General features: G+C 37.5%; 2 protein-coding genes across 5 annotated transcripts; one reads left to right on the top strand and one right to left on the bottom strand.

The window, feature by feature from the left end:
• Positions 1 to 1078: 1078 nt before the first annotated feature.
• Positions 1079 to 14952, top strand: LOC126706303 (serine/threonine-protein kinase ATR). Of its 4 annotated transcripts, none has more exons than XM_050405720.1 (15): positions 1079 to 1390; positions 1492 to 1636; positions 1722 to 1834; positions 2083 to 2417; positions 2579 to 2703; positions 3395 to 3539; positions 3748 to 4326; positions 4407 to 4511; positions 4977 to 5269; positions 6407 to 7663; positions 7993 to 11350; positions 11455 to 12024; positions 12348 to 12971; positions 13368 to 13562; positions 14495 to 14952. In XM_050405720.1, the coding sequence occupies exons 1-15, from the start codon at positions 1204 to 1206 to the stop codon at positions 14660 to 14662; spliced, it is 8199 nt and encodes a 2732-aa protein (XP_050261677.1). In that variant the 5' UTR covers positions 1079 to 1203; the 3' UTR covers positions 14663 to 14952. The 4 variants fall into 4 exon arrangements, with proteins under 4 accessions (XP_050261677.1, XP_050261674.1, XP_050261675.1 ...); XM_050405717.1 differs by having other exon boundaries at positions 1080 to 1390; positions 4407 to 4482; positions 4954 to 5269; XM_050405718.1 differs by lacking the exons at positions 1079 to 1390; positions 1492 to 1636; positions 1722 to 1834 and having other exon boundaries at positions 2236 to 2272; positions 2347 to 2417; positions 4407 to 4482; positions 4954 to 5269.
• A 443-nt stretch (positions 14953 to 15395) lies between these two features.
• LOC126706305 (pentatricopeptide repeat-containing protein At2g17033) lies at positions 15396 to 17323 on the bottom strand. Its single transcript, XM_050405722.1, has 2 exons — positions 16978 to 17323; positions 15396 to 16702 (listed from the first exon to the last, which is right to left on the bottom strand). Exons 1-2 carry the CDS (start codon positions 17281 to 17283, stop codon positions 15623 to 15625), a joined length of 1386 nt encoding a protein of 461 aa, XP_050261679.1. The 5' UTR covers positions 17284 to 17323; the 3' UTR covers positions 15396 to 15622.
• Between the last annotated feature and the right edge of the window lie 1284 nt (positions 17324 to 18607).

The following is an 18607-nucleotide window of genomic DNA, read 5'->3' as shown; positions in this document are numbered from 1 at the left end:
AGTAATTAATAGGTGAAACTAAATTATTGATCCCTAAAATTTACCTTGTGATCGTAATTGACCCCTGAAATTTTGAGTAAGCATTATTGGTTGCTAAAGTTTGAAAAATGAGCTCTATCGATTCCTTTGTTAACTTATGTTAGTTTTCTTACTTATGTGTCTAACAGAGTACTAATTTGTCAATTTTTTTAAAGTGACGTGGCAACTTTTTTGTCATAAAAAAATTTACACATTAGGACCAAATCATAATCTGTATTGTCAAACACTTTTAACCTATCATATTAAAGTTATTCCAATCCCCAAGCAATCCAAATCCCTTCAAAGGCTCATGGTCCGAAAGACTCCAAGAGGATTCCATGTTCAACTAAGATTGCGATGTTATTTGCAATAGTGTGGTATTTGGTTTTGGTATGGATGTTGATAAAAGATTGTGGTTGAAGGGACTTGGGTTGTTTGGGGATTGGAAGAAGTTTAATCTATTAAAAGTGTTTGACAACTCACATCGTGATATGTAAAATAATTTTTGTAAATTTTTCTTTGAAAGTATAGGTCACTATTTTGTTAATTATCTAAGCATTACCACTAACGGAAGTTAACAAAATGATTAATACCATTTTTTTTAATAGGGACCATTTTTTTTTTTAAAACTCAAGGTATATGAATAAAAGTTCAAATTTGTTCATTTAATATTTTTTTTTTCGAACACAAGCGAGCTTGAGTTCTTTACCAAACAATATTTTATGTCTAAACTTAACTTATTTTCTTGTTCACTAGCTACTTAACTTTTTTTTTTTGTCAACAGAGGAAATAATTATATTAACTAGTCACAAAAGGTGAAGTGTTGGCTATCAGCCTTAAGGAGTACAACCCATTTGCATCAGAATTTACAATAACATTTAGTTCAGAGTTAAGGGGAACATCAAGTACAACAAAATCAGAAGTTAAGGAACAGGCTCACTAGCTACTTAACTAACTTATTATTTTTCATATATATCTTCAAACTAGGACTAAAATATTTTATCTCTTCACAAATATTAAATTTTCATTTATTAGTAAAGTAGTATAGAACTTATAGGCACATTTCGAAATTAGGAGGGAAGAGAGAGAGAGAGAGAGAGAGAGAGGCAGAGACAGACATAGAGAGTGAGGAAAGTGGAATTCATTGAGGGCATGAAATGAAGTGAAGCGAAGTGAAGTGAAGAAATGGCGAACCTATCAAGCCTTGTACACGAGCTCCGCGAACGCATAGCCGCCACCTCATCCACTCCTCCAACAACCACCACCACCACCGCCGCCGCCACTTCAGCACCAAACGACGACGCTTTAGAACTCCGCTTCCGCTCCGTCCTTCCCAATCTCCTCCACACCTACGTCGTCCCATCTCCCTCCGGTACACTCTCCCACACTCAAACCAAACCTCTCTAATTAATTAATTAATTAATATTTTTTCAAAAAATTGTATATAATCGATTTTATTTAATTTCATCGCAGCCAATGAGAGAGAAGTAATCGCAGTATTGAAGCTAATCTCTCACACTGCGAAAAACTTTCCCGGAGTTTTTTACCACGGCAAGGCTTCGGCGATTTTGCCTGTGATCGGTCGAATTCTTCCTTTCTTCGCCGAGCCTTCGTTTCGGTTTGTATTTTGTTCAATTTGTGAAGTTTTGGTTTTTGGTTTGTTTTGTTTGTTTTCTGATTGAGAATTTATTTATTGCTTTCAGTTCTAGACATGGAGTTATATTTGAAACGATTGGATCGCTTCTGTCGTTGCTTCGCAGCGGCTCGCGTGAGGCGTACAGGCAGTTTTTTGTTGATGCAATGGTGGTTGTTGAAGGTATATAAATGGTGGAATTGAGTGTATTTAACTATGTGATTTGATTTTAATTGGTTTGTGGTATCGATTTTCTATAGTTAATTGATTGATTTGACTATGTTCTCATTTCTTTCTCTTGCTTCGGTTTTGCCTCTCTACATTGTTTTGTTTTCTTCTTTCTATTTTCACATGGTACTTGACAATAATAATATTTATGGAAAAAAGGCATATGCATGGAAGAAAGCTAATTTTCCTTTCTCTTTTGACAGATGTTTTGTATGTGGCTTCACTATATGTTGACAATTCAAATAACATGGAATCTGCTAGTTTGAATTTAAAGTGTTTTTGTGAGTCATTTGCTGGAATTTTTAGCGATCCTGATCATCTTGGCGATCTTCCGGCAAGTAATAAACCAGCTGATGGCGTTGGTATCATGATTAACCTTACGGGAAAAAGGAGGTGGCGACCTTTTGCAACTTGGATCATTAAGCTTATTAATAAATGCTTAACTGATGGAACTTTGTATGTTGAAGGACTAATCGATGTGTCGTTTGTCTCGGCTGCATGTTCACTTTTATGTTATGGGGATGCTGATTTGCATATGGTGGGTAGCAACAGCTACAAATTCTTGTTTTTAGCTTAATATTGAATTCATTAGATTGCTAATGCAGTTGTTGGTCTAATATTGTCTCTTTTTTAATTTAATAAATGTGATTCATGGTATCCTTACAATACAATTTCCTGACAATTAAAATTCTGTGGAAGGCATGCTTTGACTTTGCACGCATCGTTGGATCAGTGATAAATTACGATATCATTCCCCATCATAACTTAATCCAGTCAATAACCACCATATTAAGCGAGGACAAAGAGGGGCTTCCCGTATTCAGGTATGCACTAACATGTTTGCAAGTTGTAGTTCTCTATTTTTAGAGCTCTTAACGACTAAGCTTTAATGTTGCAAATGAATTCACCAAATTGAATGGATGAACCTCTTAACATATTACATAATTATTTTTTTATTTTTTTAAAGTTATGATACTGTATGTATGAGTTAATATTCTATGATGAATATCTATATTGTATTGCCGTGTTTAGTATGTTTGGCTTTTGTCAGAGGTTGAAATCAATTCAAATAATTTTACTATTGCCATGGTTGGATTTCTAATGAATTCATAAATGAGAACAAGTATTTATAATTGTCTGGAAGGTCCTTCAATTACCATAATATTCTTCTAATGCTGTATTTTCTGCTGCATTGGATTGTTTTGCTTGTAATTCTAGAAACATCTAATATATCTGTCAGATATTGTGGTGGTCCTGGTGGGTGGGGTCAATTGGCGGTAGGTTTTATTGGCTTGGGGTGAGTCCTAGGGGCTCTTCTTTAGAAAGGTTTCCTACATTATCATATATATATATATATAGTGGTAGAAGTCTGTTGTTTTTGACTATTATCTCTTATTTTTGGTCTTTGGGAATGTAACTTACGGGGTCATCTTTGGGGGAGCACGAATGATGTTATTCAAACTGTATCATTTGCTTATTTTTGCTTAGTACACTAACACTAAGATTACATTTCAGAAATACAGTTTATGATTCGTCCATGGGGGGTTGTCTTAATGCATTATACTCTAGTTGTGCCGATGATGTTGTGAAGCTAACAGCTGCAGAGTTAGTTGGTGTTTTTCCTCAGTCAATCTGGAGAACCAAAAGTCAGGAGCTTAAGGTTAATTATAACCAATTTCCTTTTTCTGAAAACTTAACTATTCTTGTTAGGAATTTTCTTCTTTTATTTTTGTTTTTAGTTTTTATTTTTAATTTAAATTTTTTTTTATAGCTTATTTATTTATTTTATAGCTGATAGATGTGAGAGATTAAATTTTTTCAGGGGCCTTAATAATGATTTCTAATTTTATGATTTTATCTTTTTCCAGGTTGCCTTGTGCAATGCATACACACGTATTGCTAAAATCTGCCCCCCTCATGTCTGGAAGCCAGAATCTCTTATTCGCACTCTTTGTTTCCCAGAACCTTGCTTTCCACTGATAGATTGCTTTAGAGTGGCTTTGTCTATTCTTGGTCCTGATCGTGTTGGGGGGGAACCAATAAATTACAGCGGTCTAGAATCATTAACATCAAGTGATAAATCAATTGAAAACTTGAGGGTTGGAGAAAAGAGGCCTATTCAAGATGTGGTTACGTGCAAGGTCAAACGACAAAAGTTGGATGAAGATGTTGTGGCTTCAGATGCTAATGTTCTGGTGGAGAGCAAGCATACTTTCTTAGTAAATTGTGAAACAGAAGAGAAATATGCAATTGATATGCACAAATCACTTTTTTCATTTGTTAAGTATCTAAACTCTCCTGCTGTTGAACCTGATTCTTTAAGTCCAGATGTCGCTTTGACAGCTCTTAGCATGCTTTGTATTGCCTTCTGTAGATTCCCAGAGACCAATCTGTCAGTCCGCATCTTTCAACAGATGTATGCATGGATCCCCTTGATATGTGAGATGGTGGGTAGGCTCAAATGTGCAAATCTCTCAAAAAGTTACTAAAATTTCCCTCTATTATTAATGGAGTTTACATCATGCAGGCAAAGCAAGAAAATTCAATCACACTTGATGTTTTCATTTATTTGGAAGGAATTCACAGCATTTTGCTCTTGCAGAGTAAGGCAATGGAAATAATCTTCATCAAGGCTTCGGTAACCTTGTTCTTGTTGTAATGGATATATTATCTTGGTTCTGGTTCTTAAAGAATTCCAGATTATTAATTTCTTGTGACAATTTCTAAATATTTTTTAGGTGAAAGGAAGTGCACATATTTATATTGTACTAGGTGATGCTTTCTGGTAGCCTATATATTGCACATGCTTAAAACTTTAATCATAACAATGTTGAAAACTTGAAATAATGAAACTTTTGATTCATTGAAAAATGCCGGTCTACTTCTTAAAAAAAATTTTCTTGAAAACAAGAGGATAAGCAAGATAAATATAAAATTTGATAGAGATAATTTACCTATGAGAATTTCAGATCTCCTTATATTGCTCTATCTCTATAATTTTGTTACATAAACATAATCTACTATGTTTGCTGCTATTCTATTGTCTGTGACTGATTTCCATTCTCTTTGATTAGGTACACCTTTTATGGAGAACAAGCTGTTCAAAAATACAGATGATGATGCAGACCTTCTGCATGTGGTACTAAAGCTTCCTTGGACCCATTCTCTTGTGGTTGCTGAACCTCATCATCCCTGGAAAACAAAATGTATCTCTGTTCAAGTTGCATCCAAGCTTGGCCCTAGCTTAAAGACTGAAACTGATCTTGAAATCTTGGATTTTAGTCTTCATGATGAAGTTGAAGAAGTTAGAGTTGAGGCTGTGCTTTCCATGCCTGTGATTGTCCTGTGGTCTGGTCTTGGTTTACTAACACATATATTCAGAAGGCTGGAGTAAGTGAACCGTTGAAGTTACTTATTTACTTGTTTTTTTTTTTTACTTATATATATATATATATATATAAAGCAAAGGTTTATGCCATTTGAGTTGTTCTGATTTTTCTTTCCTTGGGAATTCCTGTTCACAACTTATTTAGGTCTGGCTATGTTCACTTGTCACTTGTGAAGTGCCAATATCGGTAGTGCATTAGTTTTATTTAAAGCAAGAGATTTCATATTTACTCTATTCATGTTGTATGACCGTTTCTTTCCATTGGAATTCTAGTTCACAAATTGTTTTGGCTTGGCTAGGTTCACTTGTGAAGTGCCAATGTAATTTTTAGGGATTGGTTGTGCATTAGTTTTATAACAAGTCAAGTGCATAGACTGTAGCATGTGATATTGTATGATGCTTGCATGCATAAATAGAGGAATTAGATTGCAGTTTTGGTTTCATGCAAAGCGCATTTGTTTTTCATGGTGTAATTTTTTCTGTGCAGTGAATGAGCTCTTGCTTAAATGGTGCTTCCTCCTTCCATAATAATGGGATGGACGGTGAGGTTGTGGGTTCTAAACCCTCTGGGTGTGTACGTAAATTACCAATATAAAAAAAATCCTCTTTAGTATCAGTATTAGCCTTCTGAAAAATCCTTTATAGAAGTTTTTCATGGTTTTTGCCAATTTGAGTTGTAGGCAATGACCACCTCCCTTAAATTTTTGTTGGATGGTTTGCATAATCATATCGCTTGATAAATTCCAAATGTATTTCTCCACCTTGAATTGGTTGTGCATAGAGTTTAGATAGAATAAAGCATCTCAAATATTCAATACACATATACGTATACATGTATACCTACCCAAAAACACATACACCAACATATCCATATATATTATATTCTTTTTTCTACGGTTCAGAGTTGTGACTGATTGTCAGCTGTCATTTTGTGTTATTTTCTGTTCAATAGCTGCACTCTCATATTCTAGAATCCTGTAGGTGTTCATGTGAGCAGCAAAGCAGGACGCACTTAAGTTATTGTTACATGATTTATTTGTTTTGTGCTTCTAGTGCTTAAAATTATCAAATGAAAGGACTTCTAAGTTCTAACTTTATTGTTTGTTTTTTTGTTTGTTTACCTCTCTTTCAATTTGCAGGTTATTGGGGAAAGAGAAGAATGAGAAGGTTAAGAATATTATTCCCCTTACTCTTGGTTTTTTGTCATGCCTCTATGGATCTTGTAATGCTGTAGATGGTCTTTCCAAAAGCACATGCAAATTATTTCTGAATATAAACAACGACAAACAGAGTCAGACAGTTGATTATTTACTGCAAGGATTCTGGTGTTCAAAGTGTGACAGAAGCATTGCACACAATCCTGAACTATATTCAAAAATTATACATCAACCTGATATGCAAAGGACAGAAATTAGTTTGGACTGTGATTTTCTACACCTACAGTCTCTCTTTTTTAAGCTTCTTTATGATGAGTCATCAGAAGAGGTTCAAGTTGCCTGTGTTGGCGTAATTCGACGGATACTTATACATGGGAATACAGATGTTCTGCTTAAAACAAGATCTGAATGGACTAAATGTATTGAATTTTTGCTTCTTAACAGAAAAAAGGCCATAAGAGAAGCATTTTGTAGTCAGATAAATTCCTTCCTTGAGGATCCTATTTTGTCTTGTCTATTTTGTGATGAGGAGACACCAACTAAAATCAAAGAACAGAAGTTTCTGGACATTATTAAACATGCCTTATCAGCTGCTGAAGATCCCCAGATCTTTGATACTCTTTTGGAATCTACTGCTGAAATTATGATTGCAGTTGATATTCACAGTCAACTTTTCTTGTTTTCTCTTTTCTTGTTGGTCGACCAGCTTGATAATCCACACGTGACAGTGAGAATGAATGCGTCAAGGTTAATACACAAATCATGCTACTTTCATCTTAAAGGAGGATTTGAACTAGTCTTATCAAAAGTTGTTCATATTCGTAATGAACTGTTTGATTATTTATCTCTGAGGCTTGCCAGCCGTCCAAAAATGGTCAAAGAATTTGCTGAAGCTGTTTTTGGTGTTGAGACTGAAGAACTTGTGAGGAAAATGATTCCTATTGTTCTTCCAAAGCTTGTGGTGTCTCAGCAGGATAATGATCAAGCAATTGAAACCTTGGATGAATTGGCCAAGTATTTAAGTACTGATATGGTGCCTTTGATAGTTAATTGGCTACCAAAAGTGCTGGCTTTTGCTCTCCATCAAGCTGATGGCCAGGAGTTGCTTTTGGCTTTGCAATTTTACCTTGTTCATACTGGTTCTGACAAGCAAGAAATTTTTGCAGCTGCATTGCCTGCACTCTTGGATGAACTTGTTTGCTTTCTGGATGGGGGTGATTCAGATGAGATAAGGAAAAGGTATAAAACTCTACAGAAGATCACAAGAACTTAGTGAGTAGTTATGGAATTTGCTAGTTGATCTGGTTATTCGTTGTCATTTTTATTTTTATTTTGGTAGGGGGGGGGGGGGGTGGTTTAAATATTTTATACATATTGATTATAAGTTGAAAATTTGCTGACCTGGGTTGCATTCAGCTACATATTGCCCATTTTTTTTATTACTCATTTGTGTAGATTCAAGGGACCAAATTATTAATTTATTAGCTGAATTTTTTATAGGTCCAATCTTATCAGTTGCCACTATTATTAGTCAATCTGCCAAGCATTCTAATTTTTATCTGATACAGGATAGCAAGAGTACCTCAGATGATTAAAGAGGTTGCTAGAGTTCTAACTGGTGGTGAAGATCTACCAGGATTTTTGAGAAATCATTTTGTTGGCCTCCTTAACAGTATTGATAGAAAAATGCTCCATGCTGAAGACACTTTGCTGCAGCAACAAGCTTTAAAGCGTATTGAGATGCTGATTAAAATGATGGGTTCTCACCTTAGTACTTATGTGCCAAAACTAATGGTTCTTCTTATGCATGCTATTGATAAAGAACCACTGCAAAGTGAGGGTCTCTCCATCTTGCATTTCTTCATTGAGCAGCTAGCGAAAGTATCACCATCTAGCACGAAACATGTAATTTCTCAAGTTTTTGCTGCTCTTATTCCTTTCTTAGAGAGAGAGAAAGAACATCCTTCAAATAATTTGGATAAAGTGGTGAAAATTTTGAAAGAACTTGTTTTAAAAAACAAGGTTGTCCTAAAGGAGCATATTCGTGAGTTCCCTCCATTGCCCAGTATTCCAGCTCTGACAGAAGTTAATAAAGCTATACAAGAAGCACGTGGATCAATGACTTTAAAGGATCAATTAAGAGACGTTGTTGATGGTTTGAATCATGAGAACTTGAATGTGCGCTATATGGTAGTCTGCGAGTTGAGCAAGTTGCTAAACCTAAGAAGGGAGGAGGTTACAGCTCTAATCACAGCTGAAGCTCGTTCAGACATGGATGTTTTGAGCTCTTTGATCACATCCTTACTAAGAGGATGTGCAGAAGAATCAAGGACTGCAGTAGGACAGCGGCTGAAGCTGGTCTGTGCTGATTGCCTTGGAGCACTAGGTGCAGTTGACCCTGCCAAAGTGAAGGGTTTTACATGCCAGCGTTTTAAGATTGAATGCTCTGATGATGATCTTATCTTTGAGTTGATCCACAAGCATCTAGCCAGGGCTTTTAGAGCTGCACCAGACACCATTATTCAAGACTCAGCTGCATTGGCTATACAGGAGCTTCTAAAAATTGCAGGTTGTGAGGCATCACTGGATGCCAGTGCTGCTGCTTCTATGTCACAGAAATTGAAGGATAAGAAATCTTTGGATAATAGAAGGGGTCAAAAACTATGGGACCGGTTCTCTAATTATGTTAAAGAGATAATTGCCCCTTGCTTGACATCTAGATTTCAGCTTCCAAACGTGGCTGATTCTGCTTGCACTGGCCCAATTTACCGCCCAAATATGTCATTCAGGAGGTGGATATTCAATTGGATAAGAAAATTGACTGTGCATGCAACTGGATCTCGTGCTAGCATTTTTAATGCTTGTCGAGGTATAGTGCGGCATGATATGCAAACAGCCATATATCTGCTGCCATATTTAGTCCTTGAGGCTGTTTGTCATGGTACTGAGGAGGCGCGGCATAGCATAACAGAAGAAATTCTTTCCGTTCTTGATGCTGCAGCATCAGAGAACAGTGGGGCTACAGTTCATGGAGTCAGTGGTGGGCAAAGTGAAGTTTGCATTCAGGCTGTGTTCACTCTTCTTGATAATCTTGGGCAATGGGTTGATGATGTTGAACAGGAACTAGCTCTTTCCCAGTCATTTCAATCATCAGCTTCTAAGCAACAATCATCCAAGTCAAAGGATCAAAGTCCAACTTCTTTGATAGATCAGGAGCAACTCCTTGTACAATGTAAATATGTTTCAGAGCTTTTGACTGCAATCCCAAAGGTGACGCTTGCCCGGGCCTCCTTTAGGTGTCAGGCATATGCTAGGTCTTTGATGTACTTTGAGTCTCATGTGCGGGTAAAGTCAGGTTCTTTCAATCCTGCAGCTGAAAGGAGTGGTGTTTTTGAGGATGAAGATGTTTCATATCTAATGGAAATATACAGCTGGCTGGATGAGCCTGATGGTCTTTCTGGATTGGCATGTTTGCGTAAATCATTAAGGTTACAAGACCAGCTATTAATAAACAAAAGAGCAGGAAATTGGGCAGAAGTTTTAACTTCTTGTGAACAAGCCCTGCAAATGGAGCCTACTTCAGTTCAGAGGCATTCAGATGTCCTTAACTGTTTGCTAAACATGTGCCACCTTCAGGCCATGGTGACTCATGTGGATGGTTTAATTTGTAGGATACCCCAATATAAGAAAACATGGTGCATGCAAGGTGTGCAAGCAGCATGGAGGCTTGGTAGGTGGGACCTGATGGATGAGTACCTTAGTGGAGCTGATGAAGAAGGTTTAGTTTGTAGCAGCTCCGAGTGTAATGCTTCCTTTGACATGGATGTTGCAAAGATTCTCCAGGCAATGATGAAGAAGGATCAGTTCTCGGTTGCTGAGAAAATTGCACTGTCCAAGCAAGCTCTGATTGCTCCTCTGGCTGCTGCAGGTATGGATTCCTATACACGTGCTTACCCATTTGTTGTGAAACTTCACTTACTACGGGAGCTAGAAGACTTCCAGAGTCTTCTTGTTGATGACTCTTTCTTGGAGAAAACCTTTGATTTGGGTGATCTGGGATTCTCAAAAGTGATGGAGAACTGGGAGAATCGACTTAGATTTGCACAGCCATTACTTTGGGCAAGGGAGCCACTTTTAGCTTTCCGAAGATTGGTTTTTGGTGCCAGTGGTCTTGGTGCTCAAGTTGGGAACTGCTGGCTTCAATATGCAAAACTCTGTCGCTTGGCTGGTCACTATGAAACAGCAAACCGAGCAATTCTTGAAGCTCAGGCTTCAGGTGCACCTAATGTTCAAATGGAAAAGGCTAAGCTTTTGTGGAGTACTAGGCGATCTGATGGTGCCATTGCAGAGTTGCAACAATCTCTCCTCAACATGCCTGTTGAGGTTGTAGGCTCCGCTGCAATATCATCAATTACTAGCCTTTCCCTGGTTCCATTGAACCCACCACCTTTAGTTTGTGATACTCAGGCTTTAAACGAGAATCGAGATATAGCGAAGACCCTTCTCCTCTATTCTAGATGGATCCATTACACAGGGCAGAAGCAAAAAGAGGATGTGATAAGTCTTTATTCCAGGGTGAAGGAACTGCAGCCTAAGTGGGAGAAAGGATACTTCTATATGGCTAAATATTGTGATGAACTGCTTGCTGATGCCAGGAAACGTCAGGAAGAATCTGATTTAGGTCCCAGGATGGTCCCATCAGCTTCTTCTGTTGGTTCTTCAAATGTAAATACTGAGATGCGTTGGTGGTCTTATGTGCCTGATGTACTATTATTCTATGCAAAGGGGCTTCATAGGGGCCACAAGAATCTCTTTCAAGCACTTCCAAGACTTTTAACTCTCTGGTTTGAGTTTGGGAGCTTTTATCTAAGAAGAGGTTCATCATCCAATAAAGATTTGAAAGATTTGAAAAGTGTCCATGCAAAGGTAAGTGTAATACTTCAAAAATGAACTTTAATTCTTATGAGACATTGAGATTCTGTCTCCATTTTTAAGTTTTGTTCTCTCTTTGTTTTCTCTTATTTTGGCAGGTACTGAGTATTATGCGGGGCTGTCTGAATGATTTGCCAGCATATCAGTGGTTAACAGTACTGCCTCAGTTAGTTTCCAGAATTTGCCACCAAAATGAAGAAATTGTTCGATTGGTCAAGCTCATCATCACCTCAGTTCTTAGGCAATACCCACAACAAGCCCTATGGATTATGGCAGCAGTTTCAAAATCCACAGTTCCATCAAGGCGTGAGGCAGCTGCAGAAATCATACAAGCTGCACGGAAAGGGTTCAGCCAAGGAAATAGTGGTAACAATTTGTTTGTTCAGTTTGCAAGCCTGATTGATCATCTAATCAAGTTGTGCTTCCATGCTGGTCAGCCAAAAGCAAAGACAATTAATATCTCAACTGAATTTAGTGCCTTGAAGAGGATGATGCCGCTGGGAATTATCATGCCAACTCAGCAATCTCTTACTGTTAGCCTACCAACATATGAAGTAAATGGCATAGACTCACTTAATTCTAATATCTTTTCTGCCACAGATCTTCCTACAATATCAGGAATATCGGATGAGGCTGAGATTCTTTCATCTCTTCAGAGACCTAAGAAAGTAAGTTCTTCTGTGGTAGTGGTTTTGGCAAATGAATGTTTCTAATATTCAGTTCTTTATTTATTGATTTTATGGTGAGCTTGGTTCACATTCCCAGTATGCCTTCACTTAGATATCTGGAGGCCTATGCATAAATTGAAAGGATCGGTTATACCTAGAAATGTGTACATCATGATTTTTAAGTCATCAATCTGTTGCCGTTGCCTAATTTTCATTACAGGAGTAGAATCACCTTTTTTTTTCCAGTAGGTTATCTTAAATATTGATATAATAGGTACTCAAAATTTTGGGACTAAAGATTTGTTGTTGTTATTGTTGTTCAGATTGTTCTATTGGGAAGTGATGGCAGTCAACGTCCATTCCTCTGCAAACCCAAGGATGACCTCAGGAAAGATGCACGTATGATGGAGTTTACTGCAACTATTAATCGTTTGTTATCCAAATACCCTGAAAGCCGTCGAAGGAAGCTTTACATTCGTACCTTTGCAGTGATTCCTCTAACAGAGGATTGTGGTATGGTAGAATGGGTGCCTCATACTCGTGGACTACGGCATATACTTCAAGACATTTACATAACCTGTGGCAAATTTGATAAGCAGAAAACAAATCCTCAAATTAAACGGATTTATGATCAATGTCAAGGTAAAATGAAAGAAGATGAGATGCTAAAAAACAAAATTCTTCCAATGTTCCCACCAGCCTTTCATAAATGGTTCTTGAACACCTTTTCTGAGCCGGCTGCTTGGTTTAGGGCCCGGGTTGCCTATGCACATACCACTGCAGTTTGGTCCATGGTTGGGCATATTGTGGGGCTGGGTGACCGACATGGTGAAAACATTCTTTTTGATTCTACCACGGGTGACTGTGTTCATGTGGATTTCAGTTGCTTATTTGACAAAGGCTTGCAGTTGGAGAAGCCCGAGCTGGTGCCTTTCAGGCTAACCCAGGTAAGAAAGTGCAATGTGTTTTAGGGAATTGATTGATTAATATCTCATGTTTTGCAAACAAATAGCATTAATATGCTTATTTGAGGGTTTCTTTTTTTGTGTTTGGGGGGGGTGTTTGTTTCTCTTGTATGCATTACTACCTTATGTGGAATTATTAAATTGTTTGAAATAAAGATAGTGGCAAAATATTCGTATTGAACATACTTACTGATGCGTATTCTTATTTTTACCTGCTTGTGTTTTCTTGCACTTAAATATATCCAATATTAGCCCATTTTAATTAAATTTTCTTTGTCTACATTTACAAATGATTTAGTAAATTTATATTATTTCTGATGATGCATTATTTTCCAAACCTGGGTTTTCATACTGATGGACATCTTGTGGAACCTACAGAACATGATTGATGGGTTGGGCATCACTGGATATGAGGGAATTTTCTTGAGGGTCTGTGAAATCACCCTGTCAGTACTGAGAACACACAGGGAGACCTTGATGAGTGTTCTTGAAACTTTCATCCATGATCCACTCGTGGAATGGACGAAATCTCACAAGTCCAGTGGGGTAGAAGTTCAGAATCCACATGCACAGGTTTAGATCTTCATTGATTTGCTGTTTTATTGTAACAAGCTTTCTATCTATTCTTTCTTAAACTAAGCAATTACAATTACTTTTGGTTCATCATTGCATTACTGGATTAGTTGGCATATACTAAGGCTGAAAAAATCCCTTTTTTTCTCGACTTTATTAAAATTGAAATATGCTTTTCAGAGCAAATCAATTCAAAGCAAGCAAAGAATTAATTGCATCATACCTCAATTAGTATGGCCATAGTTAGAAGTATGTAGTTAAATGATTAAATTACCATATCCCAATAGCTTAAGTTTTTGGAACAATCGGTAATTTAATATGATATCAGAGCAAGAGGTCTTGAGTTTGATTCCTGATTTCTACACTCTACCTCTCATTTAAAATCTCACATGTTGGGTCTCACCTATTAAAAGGGAGTTTGAGCCCACACATGAGGGAAAGTGTTTGAAGTATATGGTTAAATGATTAAATTTATCATATCCAAATAGTTAAGTTTTTGGGACAATTGGTAATTTAACAATCATCATTAAAGTTGATGCATTTTTATACATATTATCAACCTAATGGAAAAAAGGCTTGTAGTCAATGAGTTGAAGCTTAAGGTAAGATGCCAAGAGGCTTGTAGCTTAGTGGCATTGCTTCCTCTTCTTTATGAGGAGAACTAGGGTACGAATCTCCCCTCCTCATTATTGAATTTATTGAATTTACCAATAAAAAAAAGAGTTGAAGCTTGAACTGGGGGTAATTTTTGTATTCTTTATAATTGGCATCTAATTCAGTGAGAGCTTTTTAAGTGACTTGAATCACTGAACTGGCTTGCCAATCAAAATGTTGAAGCCAACTGATATCCTGATTTTTGCATTAAGAGATCAGAATGTAAGATCTATGGTTGCAAACTAACCACTAAACATTTCCCTGTTTGGATCTTGCAGCGAGCCATCAGCAATATTGAGGCAAGGTTGCAAGGAGTGGTTGTTGGTGTCGGGGCTGCGCCATCTTTGCCTCTAGCTGTAGAAGGCCAGGCTCGTCGATTAATTGCAGAAGCAGTATCACACAAAAATCTTGGCAAGATGTATATATGGTGGATGCCATGGTTTTAAGAGTTGATTAAATAGAGTGGTTTTTCTGTATTGAGTCCAGGTCAGGCATGCCATGGCTTCAATGCCTGTCCAATTGCTTGCACCAGTTAACTGTCAGTTAACTGTTTTAGGAGTGCATCCGGGATTAGGATACAGAGAATATAGGACCCTCTGTAATGTGATATTTCCTTTTGTATATTCTTTTTGCTAGACATTGGTCTTTTTCTTTTTTTATGATGTAAAACGACATGTAATTAAATGTCATTTATTCCTTTATACATCAATGTAACATATCATCTCTGTTCTGGTAATACTGTCAATGGAAATGCTTTAAAAGGTTGATCCTATGGCTAACTAACAGTGAACAATATCATTGCTAGGATGCTTAGCACAAGATTCCAATCGCTGCAGTTTGATTTATGGTATCATAGAGTTCAAAATCATGAGAATATGCCACCAATGATTGTCAATGAGAAGATAAATTGTGAACTATATAGATGGTTGAGAGAGATGATCAAGTTTTATTTAGATAAGAAAGCTAAGTAGGTTGACACCACATGGCCATACGAAAAACTTCCCAGGCAAATGTGAGGAAGAAACCACTTTCCCCTGAAGTTACTCATTATGATGTAGTCAGTAGTGTCTGATTCAAATTTCCTAATAAAGGCTGTGTGGAATATGATCCTCTTTATTTTAAATGGATTTATTTCACGGTTAAGATTAAATATTGTACTAATCTATTTTGAAAGATGTAATTCAAACTTAATATATACACTGATCTCTTCAGAAAAATTGTCATTGGTCCAACCTCAAATGTAGCTTCAGGTTTCAGATAACCAGATAAATATAGTAAAGACCAGGCAAATATTTGAACTCATTAAGTTAGTGGAATACCTACTCAAGACTAGGCTAGCATTTCCTCTCAACATGAATTTTTCTGAGTTCCGAGGTAATCCATGAAAGAACACATTCTCCTTCCAATCAACATAACCAATCCCTCACAATTTTCCCCTTGGCAACAAAACAACCCACATTCTTCCTATCATTCCTCATTGGACTCTTCAACCGAACCAACATTTTCCTAACCAAACTTTTCACTGGTGATTCACCTCTAACATTGCTATGCTTTCCCAACCCACAAACAAGCGTAATCTCTCTTGGAATTACATACTTCCCATCCTTGAACCCATTCCGCAACTCCTCCATCCACTTCAACATCATCAAGTAACATGAACCCAAATGCATCCCATGCAAATCTAACTTGCCTTCCAAGGAATCCCATGTCATTACCTCTTCCAAAACCGAATTGGACTCGACTAATTCTTTCACTACCAATGCCTCATCACCACTCAAAACGCCACTCAACTCCCCAATCGAAAGAGGTAGAGTGTCCACACCGGTCTCCATCTCTTGTGCCATCATTGACATTATTGTTGGGCATGAATTCAAGACTGAATTGTAAGTCCTAATGGAGAAGGAAATCTGGGAAGCTCTCATTTTCCTAAGCCACAAAACCATCCTTGCCAACTCACAATGACATCCATAAGCCGAAAGTATCATATTACAACATATAGTATCCGCAACAAACCCTTCACTCTCCATTTGGTTCACAACCCTTTCCATATCTTCAAACAATCCCAACCGCCCATATCCATACAAAATACACCGAAATTCAAACCTCGACACTTTCACTCCTCTCACACGCATTTCATCAAACACCTTCTCTGCCTCACAAACCTGCCCCATTTCGCACAACCCACTAACCATAGCCTCAAAACCTCGTTGTTTCACGTATGCAGAGCTCGAATCATCAACAACCCGATTCAAACGAGTGAAAGATACATCAAACCCTCGCTTTGAACCTTGCTTGGAGTGAGACTCCACTAAGTTACAGTAAAAAAGAACCAGCTCTCGCTCTCGCAACTCTATCTTCGAAACCGCTTCGGAAATTAGCTTTTCTGACTCCTCATAACGTCCTTGCTTATCAAGCAAGGCCACCAGGTCTGCCACCAGCTTCGGATTCCAATCAAACCATGTTGCTTCAGTGATTCTCGTGTAGAACTGCAAAGCCAATGAGAGATTAGTTAAGTCAGAATTGCTCGTTTTAATTGCCTAGAAAATTCTGCTAAAGAAAAAAAAAAAATTACTAGCTACTTGAAATTTTTTTTTTTATATATTTAAATTGTTTATTTTTATTTGGTAAAGTTAGTGGTTAATTTACTCAGCACACGCGCGCACACACATTTTGTATTAAGTTAAGTTTGAGGTTAATTTTATTTACTCAGCACACACGCGCACAACAGATAAAGAGGTAGTAGTGATTAGTTAGGACTTACGGGGAGGGCGAGGGAGGAGAGGTGGGGGTGGGAGGTGTTGGGGGAGAGGAGATGGGAGAGGGTGTTGAGAGAAACAGATTTTGGTGAGGTTGCAACAAATTTTTGTATAAGTTTGTGTGTGGCTGAGGAAGAGGCCGAGGGGTCTCTCGCAGTGGTGGAGAGGGTGGAGAGGAAGCGGTGGGCTTGTTTGGTGAGTGCACATTTGGGGGACAATAATTTTGAGGTTAGTTTTTGTGGTGGTTGGTGGCGGTTACATGGTAATGGGAGAGGCAGTTTGAGATTGCCTCCTAATCCTATTACTATCATTTTGGCTCGGTACAGGTAGCTGAGAAGTGAGGTCTTAAATGTTTTGAAGTGGCATCTTATATAACTCTTGTATGCATGGCATGCAACGTTGCACTACCTACTACTAGTAGTTATCTATTTTTTTTTTTTTTTTTTTTTCATTTTAATAGAAAACAGTAGATTAACAACTGAAAACGTGGGTTGAACTGTTTTAGCCTTTGGTTATTTGTAAAATGGATGAACATTTTTTGTTTTTCAAAATTTCATCTTGAACATATTTTACAAGAGAAGGTGGCTCTTCAATCCAAAACCTCCATACTACTACTAAAAGGCTATCGTTTCAATAAAAAAGAAAAAAGAAAAAAAAAAGAGAGGATGATAACAGATTAACAGCTTATAGTCCCAAATGCTATTGGTAAGGCACGTAGCACAAGTTGGGGTAGATACATTTCAACTACGACACCCCTTAAATGATGTGTTATTTTGTACATTCTTAAATTTGAAATATTTAATCTATTTCAAATGGAAATAATCATTTTCCCCCACAAAAAAGCATTCCAAATTGATTCTTATACCCATAGAAACAAGGGCGGAGCCAAGGGGGCGAGAGGGGACAAGTCCCCCCCCCCGGGGCCGCATTCCTCAAAAAATGACTTTTAAACGATCAATAACCTTTAACTTTTTAAGGTCTTGCCCCTCTTGATAGATATGAGAAAGTAAAAAACAAAGAAGTATTCCCACAATAACCAATCTATACCACTTACATAAGAAAAAAGCCAAAAACCTATTCTACTTAATCAATAAGCCTAGCAACTAAGAAAAAGACACCAGCTCTCACTTCTTGAAAGCCACTGCCACATATGATTTCACCACACCACACCATTCCTGCTACTCTTTTATATTTTCTCCCCAGTTTTCCCCCCCTTTCAAATCAGCCACAACAACTCAATCAATGGGCCCCATATAATATTATACACAATATAATATAGGCGTAAATGCACTTTTAGTCCCTACATTTTGACTTTTTTCCATTTTGGTCCTTACATTTTAATTTTACCACTTTTAGTGCCTAAACCAATTAATGTGTGACATTTAAGTCCTTGCCGTTAGCCAACAAATAGAGAAAGCATACGTGGCTAACGGAGAAATAAAATAATGATATTTTTTTACATGTGGCATGACCCACTTTGACACGTGGCTTTCCCGCCCCAAACCCAGTCACGTGTATGTCATGTGAGGCACTCACCAACCATTCTAGCACGTAGGTAAAGAAAAATCCCTAAATCAGACTTGAATCCCTAAATCTGCCTCTGTCGAATAGCCTCTCTCTCAAACCACCATCATC

Source organism: Quercus robur, chromosome 11 (assembly GCF_932294415.1).
Source record: "Quercus robur chromosome 11, dhQueRobu3.1, whole genome shotgun sequence".
Lineage (NCBI taxonomy): Eukaryota > Viridiplantae > Streptophyta > Magnoliopsida > Fagales > Fagaceae > Quercus > Quercus robur.
This window is presented reverse-complemented; position numbering and strand designations above follow the sequence as displayed.

Coding starts and splice junctions, on each gene's coding strand:
- LOC126706303 (XM_050405720.1), top strand. CDS start 1,204: ATGGCGAACCTATCAAGCCTTGTACACGAGCTCCGCGAACGCATAGCC. Junction 1,391..1,491: donor CGTCGTCCCATCTCCCTCCG/GTACACTCTCCC, acceptor ATTTCATCGCAG/CCAATGAGAGAGAAGTAATC. Junction 1,637..1,721: donor TTCGCCGAGCCTTCGTTTCG/GTTTGTATTTTG, acceptor TATTGCTTTCAG/TTCTAGACATGGAGTTATAT.
- LOC126706305 (XM_050405722.1), bottom strand. CDS start 17,283: ATGATAGTAATAGGATTAGGAGGCAATCTCAAACTGCCTCTCCCATTA. Junction 16,703..16,977: donor TCTCCTCCCTCGCCCTCCCC/GTAAGTCCTAAC, acceptor TTGGCTTTGCAG/TTCTACACGAGAATCACTGA.